At 41.2% G+C, this 13,335-nt stretch overlaps 1 protein-coding gene across 1 annotated transcript in view; it reads right to left on the bottom strand.

The window, feature by feature from the left end:
* The window catches only part of ARHGAP15 (Rho GTPase activating protein 15), a 696,217-nt gene that overhangs the window by 34,282 nt on the left and 648,600 nt on the right, over positions 1-13,335 (bottom strand). The window contains exon 14 of the mRNA XM_069732881.1: positions 9,294-9,399. Within this exon, the coding sequence (XP_069588982.1) occupies positions 9,294-9,399 (106 nt within the window). The remainder of the gene's footprint in view (positions 1-9,293; positions 9,400-13,335) is intronic.

Here is a 13,335-nt window from a genome sequence, read left to right as displayed (position 1 = left end):
CCCATTCATCTGGCACCCGTCCTTTTTTTTTTCTAGATGTTTGGCCGAACTCCCCAGACCCGAACATCCACGTGTTTGCCCATCACTAACCTGCATCCCCATGGAATGGTCAGACCCTAGGTATGCTATTCCCTATCCTTTGGATTGAGAATAACTTTTTTTTTTATTTTGGGGGGTGATAATAACCCTTTCAGGAAATTTATCGCCCCCTCCCCAATTCATCTTTGATCTCCTACAGATAATCTCCCATAATGATGAGATTAGCTTTTCTCCATTTAGCTATCAGTCAGGTGTGGGGCCGACGCGTTTCATTATTATTATTACTCAGCACACACAGGTTTGCATTGACAAAAGCCAATTAAAATGTACTTTCCTAAATGATAGGAACTAGGTAGGTGGTCTGCACTCCCTCATCATTCCAAGCCCCTAACATCTTGTGTCACAGCCTGAAATAATCATAAACATAATCATAAACATTTAGGCGCTGCTTATTCTCACTGTGACTTATTAGTGGAAAAACACATCTTGGAGGTAAGTTCTTATTAAATAATTTTTTTCGTCACTTTAAACATGTGCTGTCCAGAGCCGGCCCTTCTCGAGCAGACGCGGGGAACAAACACTTCACATTCACAGATGCTCCTAATTTGGTGCGGTTTGGAGTGTAATTTAGATCAAAAAGATCTATGTAAATGAGTCAGGATTTCTTAATTAGGTGCTTTCAGTGAAAGAAAGGGAATAATAAAAAAAAAAAAAAACTTGTACCACATCAGTAGGTGCGGGTGTGGCGCCCACAATATTGGAGCCTTCTACTTTGGGTTGGGTTCAATATTGTTCAGGCGGAGAATTTTTTGATTTTTTTTTTTTTCAAGGCACAATAATAAATCTGCAGATGGTATAGACATAACGACGCTACTTCAGAAGGATTGCATGAAATGCTGTCTCTTTGGCGAAGTCCTCCAAGTAGGTCACTCTGTTGTGAGTTAGCAGTTTCTTGTATATAACTGCCAGATATTTGTTCCTATTAGAATGGGGCTCGTTCCAGTCTACGATTCTCTCCTTAAATTTTTTTTTTTTTAACAAGTGCTCATTTGTTTATAAAAAAAATTGCAGATCTTCCTTGGAGCTCGCCAATGTGCTGTCACCGTAGTAATTATGAAACGAGCGATGCCACGATTGTATTTTAATTAAAATACAGAATGATACATTGTTTTTATTTTTTGCGCAGACGACACCATTTTAAATCCTTTTTTCCTGCTTTTTTTTTTTATTTCAAATTTGACTGTATTAAAAAAAAAATCTTAGGCATTCATGTATTTATTTGCTCAAAGAGTGCTCACAGGTTGTAATTGTAGAGCGATGTTAGGAAATTAAATTCGGAAAAATTGACAGAAGTTATTTAAGAAAAAAAGAAAATCTGAAAACTGAAAATGAAGATTCCAGTAAATATTTTGTGTGCATATGCTTCGTTATGGTCATAGTAAATAAAGCTTAATTTCCCGAAAACTGTCATGAGTTTCAAATAACTTTAGTACCAATATGTAGTAAAACATATTTCTAGGGTATGTGCACACGTCAGGATTTTTAGCGTTTTTTTTTGCGGAATTTCGCCATAAAAACGCTATAAATCCGGTAAAAAAAATGCTAACATTATGCATCCTATCTTTTAGAATGCATTCCGCATTTTTTGTGCATATGTTAGCGTTTTTTTCCGCAAAAAAAACGCATCCCGCAAAAAATCCGGACATGCTGTATCTTTTTCCGGATTTTCTGCAGATTTCCTATCAAAAGGGACCTTCCGGAAAATAAAAATAAAAAACGCAAAAAATCCGCAAAAAAAATCCGCGCAAAAACGCGCAAATTCCGCGCGAAAAAAGCACGCGGATTTCTGGCAGAATTCTCAGGATTTTGCCAGGAAAAAATCCTGACGTGTGCACATACCCTTATTTTGATTTATTATTTGTGCGTTTTATTTTTACTTTGTGATAGGTCACCAATTCTACCCTAAGGCCTCATTCACACTTTTTTTTTTCATAGATATGTTGATTTTGAATAGGTTTTTTTTTTATCTGATCAGTTTTTTTTTATCTAATTTTTACCCATTTTTTTTAATCTATCTGTCCATTTTTGCCATCAGTGTAGACTTACAATAATGTGTTGTTTATGATAAAAAAAAGAGAAAAGTTTTCAAACTTTTCCTACCCGATACACAGGTGCCATCTGCGTGATGTCCATTTTTTCCCCCAATCTCATTGATTTGAATGTGACATTTTCATCCAAAAATTGTTTAAAATTTGTACATATTTTAATTTTTATTAGTGAACCGATTGTACACATGTAAAAAGAAAAAAAAAAAACATTCAGAGCACCTACAAGAATTTTTGACATGTGAATCAGGCCTAACTACTCCATTATTACTACTAGTAATAAAATGTAATTATACTATACACTTTAAACATGTTATTTTTAGTTAATTCAATATATATATTTTTTTAATTTTTATTAGGTCTTTATATATGTACAGGTTTGTCTTACTTTATAATAAATTAATATTTCTAGCACCACAATAACTATGCTCTTGATAGAGTATTTTTTAACTGGTATTTTTCCCATAATTTTATTATTAGATTAAAAAAAACAGAAATTGATTATTACAAATGTAATTAAATAAAAAAAGAAGCCATAAATACGCTTGTAAAAATTATATAAAAATATTTGAAAAAAAATTGAGAATGAAAAAAAGAACAAAAGATTGGAAAAGCCCTTATTTAATGAGATCATGACGATGTCGCCTGTAATGTTTGAAAACATATTTTTACGGGTGATCTGATGACTAAATAAAACTCTGAAAACACATCTGCTCCTTATTTGCCAGCAAAGAGGAACCCAACACAGATGAAATGAATCAGAGAAAAAAAAACAAAACAATTTTGTATGAAGATAATAGAACACGAGGATACGTGCCACGCAATCAGCTGACCACGCAGAGGCGAAACTCCGACAGCAACTCGCCTGATGAACGAGCCAATGAGCCAGATGCCGCGGTTGGCGGAGGATTTTCGTTGTGTATCAAAAGTATACATCTGGGTTCAGCGATTTTCATTAAAAAAAAAGAAGATAATGGGGAAGAGTTTCTGCCATCTTCCGCACCAATCTCTTCGATTCATTCTGAACTATGAAAAATAAATGCGTAATATGGCATTCTGGTGGTGTGGACCTTGTGTGGACCTTGTGAGTCACTAAGGATTGAGGGTGGAACCTCCTTAAATCCAACAAGAGGGTGTGAACTTCTTCAAAGGAAATCCCCAGTTTGCAACTCCAGTGTAATCTCTAAGAAGAACATATAGATAGGAAGCAGATGCCGGGACAAGGTACCAAAGTGAAAGACAGAAATCATTCAGGCAGTGCATTGGACCACATAGGTGGAGATTACTAGTGAAGGTCAGGGCAGGCAGCAGACAAATAGACACGTTGAATATTACTAAACAGGTTCTGCCAAAAGCAGATCTGTGTGGATAAGGAGAACAGTGCTTGTTGGGGAGAAGATACCATGCTCTAAAGCAGTGTTCCCCAACTCCGATCCTCAAGAGCCACCAACAGGTCATGTTTTCAGGATTTCCTCAGTATTGCACAGGTGATGGAATTATCAACTGTGAAATACTAAGGAAATCCTGAAAGCATGACCTGTTGGTGGCTCTTGAGGACCGGACTTGGGGAACACTGTCCTAAAGGAAGGACAATGCAGAGAGACAGGAGCCTGCCATTCTCACAGTTTCACCGTGACTAGTCGTCGTGATGCACTGCATGTCACCATGGAACTGGCATAGTGAATAGTTTTTCATCCTTATTTTGCCCGGCATAGTGAATAGTTTTTCATCCTTATTTTGCCCTCATGTTAACTACCTCTAAATAACATTAAGGCCATTCTCAGGCAATGGTTTATTCTTGTTTTTGAAATACTGAATAAAAATTATTCGACATTTACTCTGCCCTTGGATCAGCGAGCACGACCCCTTTTTGCATCTTTGCAAGGCTAGAAAATCTACGATCATATAAGAACAGAGATAACCATCCCTACAAATCCATATTTAAGAGCTGCAGGTAGTTGTTTTCATGCCGATCCATTTAAATGAAAAAAAATCCTGAGTTTTGTATCTACATCTCCGATGTAGATTCACGCGATTCCATATTTATGCATTTCCAAGTAGCCATACTTTTTTACATTTGTATCTCTCATCTTCCCAACATACTTAAATGTATATGAGCAAGCTAAAGAGGACGGATAGAAAAGGATTTTCCTGTAAAATCTGACTACGCAGAGTTTGTTTGTTGTCTGTTACCATGGTGACACAAATACTTTTGTAGCTGTAATGACAAAATGATAGGGGATTTTTAATTAAAAACATTCGTAGAGTTGCCTCATTTTTCATTTTAGAGGCATTGCTATGATTAAAAAAAAAAAATCTGGTGAACCTTCTCTTCCACTTGAATAACGACATCTGAAAGGAGTTATACACGTGGAAGTGAATGGTGCTGCTGATGTGGCATCCATCGGACAATTGCACAGTTTTTAGCCTGCCTGGCAGGTATCATGCACCATCGAGTGAGTGCATGATATTTAGGAACAGATGCAACCTCACCAGGGCCTCTTACCTCTCAATATACATGTAAGATGTCACAGGGTTACCACATCAGAGAGGAGCCAGAGGACCACAGTGTCTGATTGCTTCTGATTAGTCCTGCACTATATAGAAGCACTTCACCTTTTTTTTAATGCTGTAGATTTATTTTGACAGTACAGGGGTTAATCAACCATGTTGGGAGCTCTGGGAGTCTGAGCTCTCAGCTGAGCTTGGTTAGCCGCTCCTATCCCCTATATAATCTGGGTCCTGACTGACACACATGTCAGAGCTAGCTTATGCTGCATGGCTGGGAGGATAGGAGTTGGTGGTTATATGAACAAGTGGGTATATCTGTGACTGTTGCCTTGTTTAGTGAGTGTGATAATTCCCTTTCTTCTCCTACTTTGGTTTTTCCCCATCCTCCACTCCCCGGTGCATTCCTCTGTTATACATGAGTGAATATTTGTATGCCTCGTATTTTCCGTTTTCCCTGTTCGTGTTACCTTGTTCGTCTGGTTGGTGTACTATGGTGCACAACTACTCCCCTCTTTCGTGGGGGAAGGGTACAGACAGAGGGTGGATTCAAGAGATAAGGCAAGGCACGTGGCCCCGGCATCTTCACCTTCAGAAATAACCCTGGAAACTGGGTGAGCTAGGGCGCCCCATAGCATTAGGTACAGAGAAGGAGCCCTTGGTCCCTAGTCACCCAACAACAAAGTCATGACATAAGAGAGTCTGAATTGCCTCTTTAAAGGGGTTGTCCACGTTTTGAGCCTTCTTTTACTTAATTGGAGCTCAAATAATTTTTCCAATTGGGTTTAATAAAAAATGGTTGCAGGTTTCGCCTTCTCTAGCCTGTTGTATTTTCTAGAGCTGGCGGCAGAATGACTTAATTGAGGATCTGTCAGTCACCGCACTATGGCTGTCTTACGGGAAGTTTTTAACTCTTATACCTGTCTTTTTTCTAACTCTTCTCAGCTGATTTATGGCCACAAACCACATCAAAGTTGAAAGTGCAAGGGAAAAAAAAGTTTAGAAAAGCAAAACGAGGCAACATTTTTAGTGAAAGCCAACTGCAAAAAAAATTATTTGCAGTCTAAAATACATGTATATAATTACATAAATAGTCCCCAAAAGTTGACAATCCCCTTACTGATATAAGAGTTGTTAATAGGCCAAGTATACATGTCGAAGGACTATGGGTGAGTTCCATATCAGCCATCACATGGAAACCGCACTGAGCGAGGCGACACATAAGCTGCTCGAAATAAATTGCACCATAACGCTGCAGGTTGACAAGTAACCAGTTCTGTGTATAAATAGCACATACTTCTCCTTAAAAGTCAAGGCAGTGACATTTTGTGCAACACTCTAATTCCCGTCTTGCAAACAGAAGAGCCCAAATCCCTCCAGGTAATGTTACTCTCGATAAGTAATGTCACAGCGTGACTTCACATGTTAACAGCACTGCGAAAGAGTGTTTTATAAAGCTTTCTAATCAGCTTGAAAACGGTCTATTTACAGACACTGAAATCATATTTACCTGCACTGGAGGTAATAGTAAAAATAGCAGATTATCAGGCGAGGTGTGAAGTGTTCCGTACAGCCAGGAGCTGTTTATTTATCCTCATCTAATCTGTCAGTAGTACCATTAGCTTATCTCACTATCGATGACCTGAATATTTTATTTATGCCATATGTATTTCTAAGAGTTTACATTGCAAAATGTTGCCACCAAGCCGAGATATTCCGCTGCCATTATACAATTATATGTGTAGTATACAAATGCTTACACTGAAATGTAACAATGCAGAAGTAACTTTTCTTCGGGTGCTCAAGCATATTTGGTAATTATCAGCAGATATTGGTCATATCAAATGTGACTGTCCTGTAACTATGATTAAAGGAAAGAAGGATACAGATTATTCACTGTACGAGCAGTGACATATTGAATTCTTTACTGCTAGAGCATTGATATAATAGATTCCTTACTGCTAGACCAGTGAGATTATAGATCCTCTACTGTTAGAGTGGTGAGATTATGGATTCTTTACTGTTAGTGCAGTGATATTATGGATTCTTTACTGTTAGAGCAGTGAGATTATAGATCCTCTACTGTTAGAGCAGTGAGATTATGGATTCTTTACTGTTAGAGCAGTGAGGTTATAGATCCTCTTCTGTTAGAGAATTGATATAATAGATTCCTTACTGCTAGACCAGTGAGATTATAGATCCTCTACTGTTAGAGCGGTGAGATTATGGATTCTTTACTGTTAGTGCAGTGATATTATGGATTCTTTATGGTTAGAGTGATGAGATTATGGATTCTTTACTGTTAGTGCAGTGATATTATGGGTTCTTTACTGTTAGAGAAGTGATATTTTGGATTCTTTACGGTTAGAGTGGTGAGATAATAGATTACTATTAGAACAGGTTCAAGGAGTGTCTGGATGTCTTTCTTGAAAAATAGAATATCACTGGTTAAGAAAACTAAATTTTGGAGAAGGGTTGTTGATCCAGAGAACTAGTCTTATTCCTACTTGTGGAAACACTCCAAGGAGAGACCTGACTAGGCTGATGCTGTCCCTGGAGTGCTTCTCCTGCCTCACCCCAATTGATTGACAGGTGTCTTGCATGTATGTACATAGAGAGAAACCTGTCAATCAAATGGTAGGGGGCGGAGAGATGCCAGCTGGTGAACACATCAGACTAGTCAGGTCTCTCTCTACTGTCCCTGCCCAGCTTTTCAAAGTATGTTCACTCTGAAAAATCTTAGTGTATAAACGTAAAAAATCCCATCAATCCTGCATCATCCTGTAGTTTGAAAAGCATGACTCTCAAGACAGGTTCCCTTTAAAACTATGAAACTACAAGTTGCTACTTTTCAGAATAAGCTATCCTATGTCTTACATGAGGAATAACACTATTTCTGGCCATTGCATCACATTTATTCTGCATTTCACACATTTTCTCTTCTGCAGCTTCTATCTGTGAATTTGCAGTTGACTTTGAGCTGATGGGAAACCAGCTGCCATGATGTCCCCATACACATCATACAGACACGAGTGACTCCTGCTCTTCATTCCTTTGCATGCAGAGGGAAGCAGCAGCATTAGCATGGAGGATGCTATACAGCAGCACTGAACTGTGCAGATGTGACTACTACAATACTGGGTGAGGTAAAAGACTTGTTAGAAATCTCAACACAATCTTTCTATGTCTACTTCTGCCTGGCTTCTAACTCTGCTTCTTATTCTTCCTTCCCAACCCATTATTAAATATACTAGGTTGTGTAATCAGAAGCCTCAGTTTCCTAAATTTTTGGGTTAAGATTTATTATGTTTTTTAGATTTGCCCATACTGTTGATTTAAGCAAAATTCATTTCAAGTACAGTTCTCATTTATAGGATTTGGACACCTTTGGTAGCAACATTTTTTCTCACCTATTTTTGTCTAATAATAATTTTTCCAAAATTACCCTATTACTAGACTAATGTCGGCTCTACCTAGCCACGGAGGTTGGCACCCTGAATTATGCTATTGGCGCCCCACTCAAGGTCAACTTGCCCTAATATCCCCTCTTACATATTATTTGTCTAGAGGCAATCCAAGCATAATGGCTAATGCAAAAAACATGTAGTAGAACCCAAAATAGTCGTCAAAAATTACATGTAGAGGTCAAATAAATGTTACAGGGAACCAACGGGGTGTGCCAATCCTTATCCACAATTTGCCAAAATGTCAAGTGAAAGGGTAAATAACTATAGGCCAAACAGACAAAGTAATGCAACAAAATGTAATAATATTCATAATAACAAGTGCGATATTAGAAAAATAACTGATCCAAATGTACATAATGTACCATATTCAACCCAATCTCAAATTAGTACGAAGAATGCTGTACTCAACCCGTTTCCCCAAAATAGCTTCCTCAGGAGTTCATTCTGTGTAAGTTCATCATAAATTCATGAATTAGTCAAAGATATATACAGAATGCCAATACTTAGGTGCCACAATCGTATCTAGAAGCTATGTAATAATAAGGTGCATAGGTTGGACATGATATCCAGATAGGTTAGCGTAACGCCAGGTAACATCTCCAAGATAGTTCCCACCATGCAGCATGTCATGTGATGACAAATTTAACACCATAAATAAGAATAAAAGGGAGTGACGTATCTTGGAACGCATTTTGTTCTCCAACTGTATCAACCACGAGCAAAAAGTGATGTGACACGACATCGATAGGGAATGGCACCGGTCTGGAAAAGACATTGGAACGCCCCAGATGGAGCACTTGGTGAGAAACATTCATTTCCCCAATTTTTTTTTTTTTTAAGTGTGAATTTTAACTCTCAGACAACAGAGGGTTACATTTATTTAAGAGGAACTAAAATCATTACAGGAATCACGTGTAGATTTTTTCATTTCCCTTCAAAATGGCCCACAGCAGGGATCAATTAGAGTGTGGCCCTGTGAGGGAATGGAGCCGAGCCACACTTTGATTGGAACCTGCTGCTGTTTATAGACCGGGTAGTAGAGCGATCGATAGATGCCGAGGAGACGTTTTGGTATGTGAGTGCGATGCTCCCTGGAGTATATTTTACAAATTTGTCATGGACCAGTTAGTTAAGACACCAAACAAGAAACATGTCCTTAAAACTTCCAACTCACTTTCTCAGGTGTTCAAAAAGAACTTTCATGGTATCTCGGTTACATGGCGGCAGCTGCTTCACCAGCGTCCTCAGCGTTTTAATTTGACGGTCTCTTTCTGGAAGTTCTGTAGGAAATAGAAGAGTAGAGAAAGTAAGAAAAAAAACAACAACAAAACAAAAGAAGTAAAAGTAAACAAAATAAAACTTATTTAAAAACATTTTTTCCTCAAAAAATAAATAAAAGGTCTGTTTTTGGGAAAGTCTATATAAATATAAGAGGCAGCTCAGATTCATCTGTACAGTTACTGGCGATGCAAAGCAGAGAGGCACAGCAGAGATTCATAGCAGAGAGACACAGCAGAGATTCATAGCAGAGAGGCACAGCAGAGATTCATAGCAGAGAGGCACAGCAGAGATTCATAGCAGAGAGGCACAGCAGAGAGGCACAACATAGATTCATAGCAGAGAGGCATAGCAGAGAGGCATATCAGAGAGGCACAGCAGAGATTCATAGCAGAGAGGCACAGCAGAGATTCATAGCAGAGAGGCACAGCAGAGATTCATAACAGAGAGGCATAGCAGGCATAGCAGAGAGGCACAGCAGAGATTCATAGCAGAGAGGCACAGCAGAGAGGCACAACATAGATTCATAGCAGAGAGACACAGCAGAGATTCATAGCAGAGAGGCACAGCAGAGATTCATAGCAGAGAGGCACAGCAGAGATTCATAGCAGAGAGGCATAGCAGGCATAGCAGAGAGGCACAGCAGAGATTCATAGCAGAGAGGCACAGCAGAGAGGCACAACATAGATTCATAGCAGAGAGGCATAGCAGAGAGGCATATCAGAGAGGCACAGCAGAGATTCATAGCAGAGGGGCACAGCAGAGCTTCATAGCAGAGGGACACAGCAGAGAGGCACAGCAGAGATTCATAGCAGTGGGGCACAGCAGAGAGGCACAGCAGAGAGGCATAACAGAGATTCATAGCAGAGAGGCACAGCAGAGATTCATAGCAGAGAGGCACAGCAGAGATTCATAGCAGAGGGTCACATAAGAGAGCCACAGCAGAGATTCATAGCAGAGAGGCACAGCAGAGAGTCACAGCAGAGATTCATAGCAGAGAGTCACAGCAGAGATTCAAAGCAGAGAGTCACAGCAGAGATTCATAGCAGAGAGGCATAGCAGAGAGGCACAGCAGAGATTCATAGCAGAGGGACACAGCAGAGAGGCACAGCAGAGATTCATAGCAAAGAGGCACAGCAGAGCGGCACAGCAGAGATTCATAGCAGAGGGGTACAGCAGAGAGGCACAGCAGAGAGGCATAACAGAGATTCATAGCAGAGAGGCACAGCAGAGATTCATAGCAGAGATTCATAGCAGAGAGGCACAGCAGAGATTCATAGCAGAGAGGCACAGCAGAGATTCATAGCAGAGGGTCACAGAAGAGAGGCACAGCAGAGATTCATAGCAGAGAGGCACAGCAGAGAGGCACAGCTGAGATTCATAGCAGAGAGTCACAGCAGAGATTCATAGCAGAGAGGCATAGCAGAGAGGCACAGCAGAGATTCATAGCAGAGGGGCACAGCAGAGATTCATAGCAGAGGGACACAGCAGAGAGGCACAGCAGAGATTCATAGCAAAGAGGCACAGCAGAGAGGCACAGCAGAGATTCATAGCAGAGGGGTACAGCAGAGAGGCACAGCAGAGAGGCACAGCAGAGATTCATAGCAGAGATTCATGGCAGAGAGGCACAGCAGAGAGGCACAGCAGAGATTCATAGCAGAGGGTCACAGAAGAGAGGCACAGCAGAGATTCATAGCAGAGAGGCATAGCAGAGAGGCACAGCAGAGAGGCACAGCTGAGATTCATAGCAGAGAGGCACAGCAGAGATTCATAGCAGAGAGGCACAGCAGAGATTCATAGTAGAGAGGCACAGCAGAGATTCATAGCAGAGAGGCACAGCAGAGAGTCACAGCAGAGATTCATAGCAGAGAGTCACAGCAGAGATTCATAGCAGAGAGGCACAGCAGAGATTCATAGCAGAGGGTCACAGAAGAGAGGCACAGCAGAGATTCATAGCAGAGAGGCATAGCAGAGAGGCACAGCAGAGAGGCACAGCTGAGATTCATAGCAGAGAGGCACAGCAGAGATTCATAGCAGAGAGGCACAGCAGAGATTCATAGCAGAGAGGCACAGCAGACATTTATAGCAGAGAGGCACAGCAGAGATTCATAGCAGAGAGGCACAGCAGAGAGTCACAGCAGAGATTCATAGCAGCGAGTCATAGCAGCGAGTCACAGCAGAGATTCATAGCAGAGGGTCACAGAAGAGAGGCACAGCAGAGATTCATAGTAGAGAGGCACAGCAGAGATTCATAGCAGAGAGGCACAGCAGAGAGGCATAGCAGAGATTCATAGCAGAGAGGCACAGCAGAGATTCATAGCAGAGAGGCACAGCAGAGATTCATAGCAGAGAGGCACAGCAGAGATTCATAGCAGAGATTCATAGCAGAGAGGCACAGCAGAGATTCATAGCAGAGCGGCACAGCAGAGATTCATAGCAGAGAGGCATAGCAGAGTGGCACAGCAGAGATTCATAGCAGAGAGGCACAGCAGAGATTCATAGCAGAGAGGCACAGCAGAGAGTCACAGCAGAGATTCATAGCAGAGAGGCACAGCAGAGTCACAGCAGAGATTCATAGCAGAGAGGCACAGCAGAGAGGCACAGCAGAGATTCATAGCAGAGAGGCATAGCAGAGATTCGTAGCAGAGAGGCACAGAAGAGAGGCATAGCAAAGATTCATAGCAAAGAGGCATGGCAGTGAGGCACAGCAGAGATTCATAGCAGAGAGGCATAGCAAAGATTCATAGCAAAGAGGCATGGCAGTGAGGCACAGCAGAGATTCATAGTAGAGAGGCACAGCAGAGATTCATTGCAGAGAGGCACAGCAGAGATTCATTGCAGAGAGGCACAGCAGAGAGGCATAGCAGAGATTCATAGCACAGAGGCACAGCAAGAGTCATAGCAGAGAGGCACAGCAAAGATTCATAGCAGAGAGGCACAGCAGATTCATAGCAGAGGCACAGCAGAGAGGCATAGCAGAGATTCATTGTAGAGAGGCACAGCAGAGAGGTACAGCAGAGATTCATAGCAGAGAGGCACAGCAGAGATTCATAGCAGAGAGGCATAGCAGAGAAGCACAGCAGAGATTCATAGCAGAGAGGCACAGCAGAGATTCATAGCAGAGAGGCATAGCAGAGATTCATTGTAGAGAGGCATAGCAGAGAGGCACAGCAGAGATTCATTGTAGAGAGGCACAGCAGAGATTCATAGCAGAGAGGCATAGCAGAGAAGCACAGCAGAGATTCATAGCAGAGAGGCACAGCAGAGATTCATAGCAGAGAGGCACAGTAGAGAGGCACAGCAGAGATGCATAGCAGAGAGGCACAGCAGAGATTCATAGCAGAGAGGCATAGCAGAGAGGCACAGCAGAGATTTATAGCAGAGAGGCACAGTGGAGATTCATAGCAGAGAGGCACAGCAGAGATTCATAGCAGAGAGGCACAGCAGAGAGGCATAGCAGAAAAACACAGCAGAGAGGCACAGCAGAGATTCTTAGCAGAGGGGCACAGCAGAGATTCATAGCAGAGAGGCATATCAGAGAGACATAGCAGAGAGGTGGGTTCTCAGTTTAAAGCAGGCAAGCCATTGGATAGTATTTGGAGTAATGCATACAGAAGGGAGGGAAAGGAAGTCCCAGCACCTATAGCACTGGCAAAACACTAATGAAGAGAAACTGTTCACTGCAACAGGTGTATGGCAAGTTAAACATCATGAAAATTGGGACAGTTCCCAGACATCTTAGACTTGTTGTGTGGTGAGGGCAGGAAGACAATGCTTTTTCTGCCAATTTGTGTGAAAGGACAGGTAATATTTTTAACACATGGCAGTTATATTTATTTCCTATTGAATGCATTATGTTTGCAGCATGCCATCATATATCAGTCACCTGGAGGTGCTCATGTCCTTTTTATAGTCGCCCTATATATTACTGTGAGCAC

The sequence above is a fragment of the Ranitomeya imitator genome, chromosome 7, assembly GCF_032444005.1.
Source record: "Ranitomeya imitator isolate aRanImi1 chromosome 7, aRanImi1.pri, whole genome shotgun sequence".
Lineage (NCBI taxonomy): Eukaryota > Metazoa > Chordata > Amphibia > Anura > Dendrobatidae > Ranitomeya > Ranitomeya imitator.
Note: the sequence above shows the minus strand (reverse complement) of the source record. Positions and strands in the feature narration are given on the sequence as shown.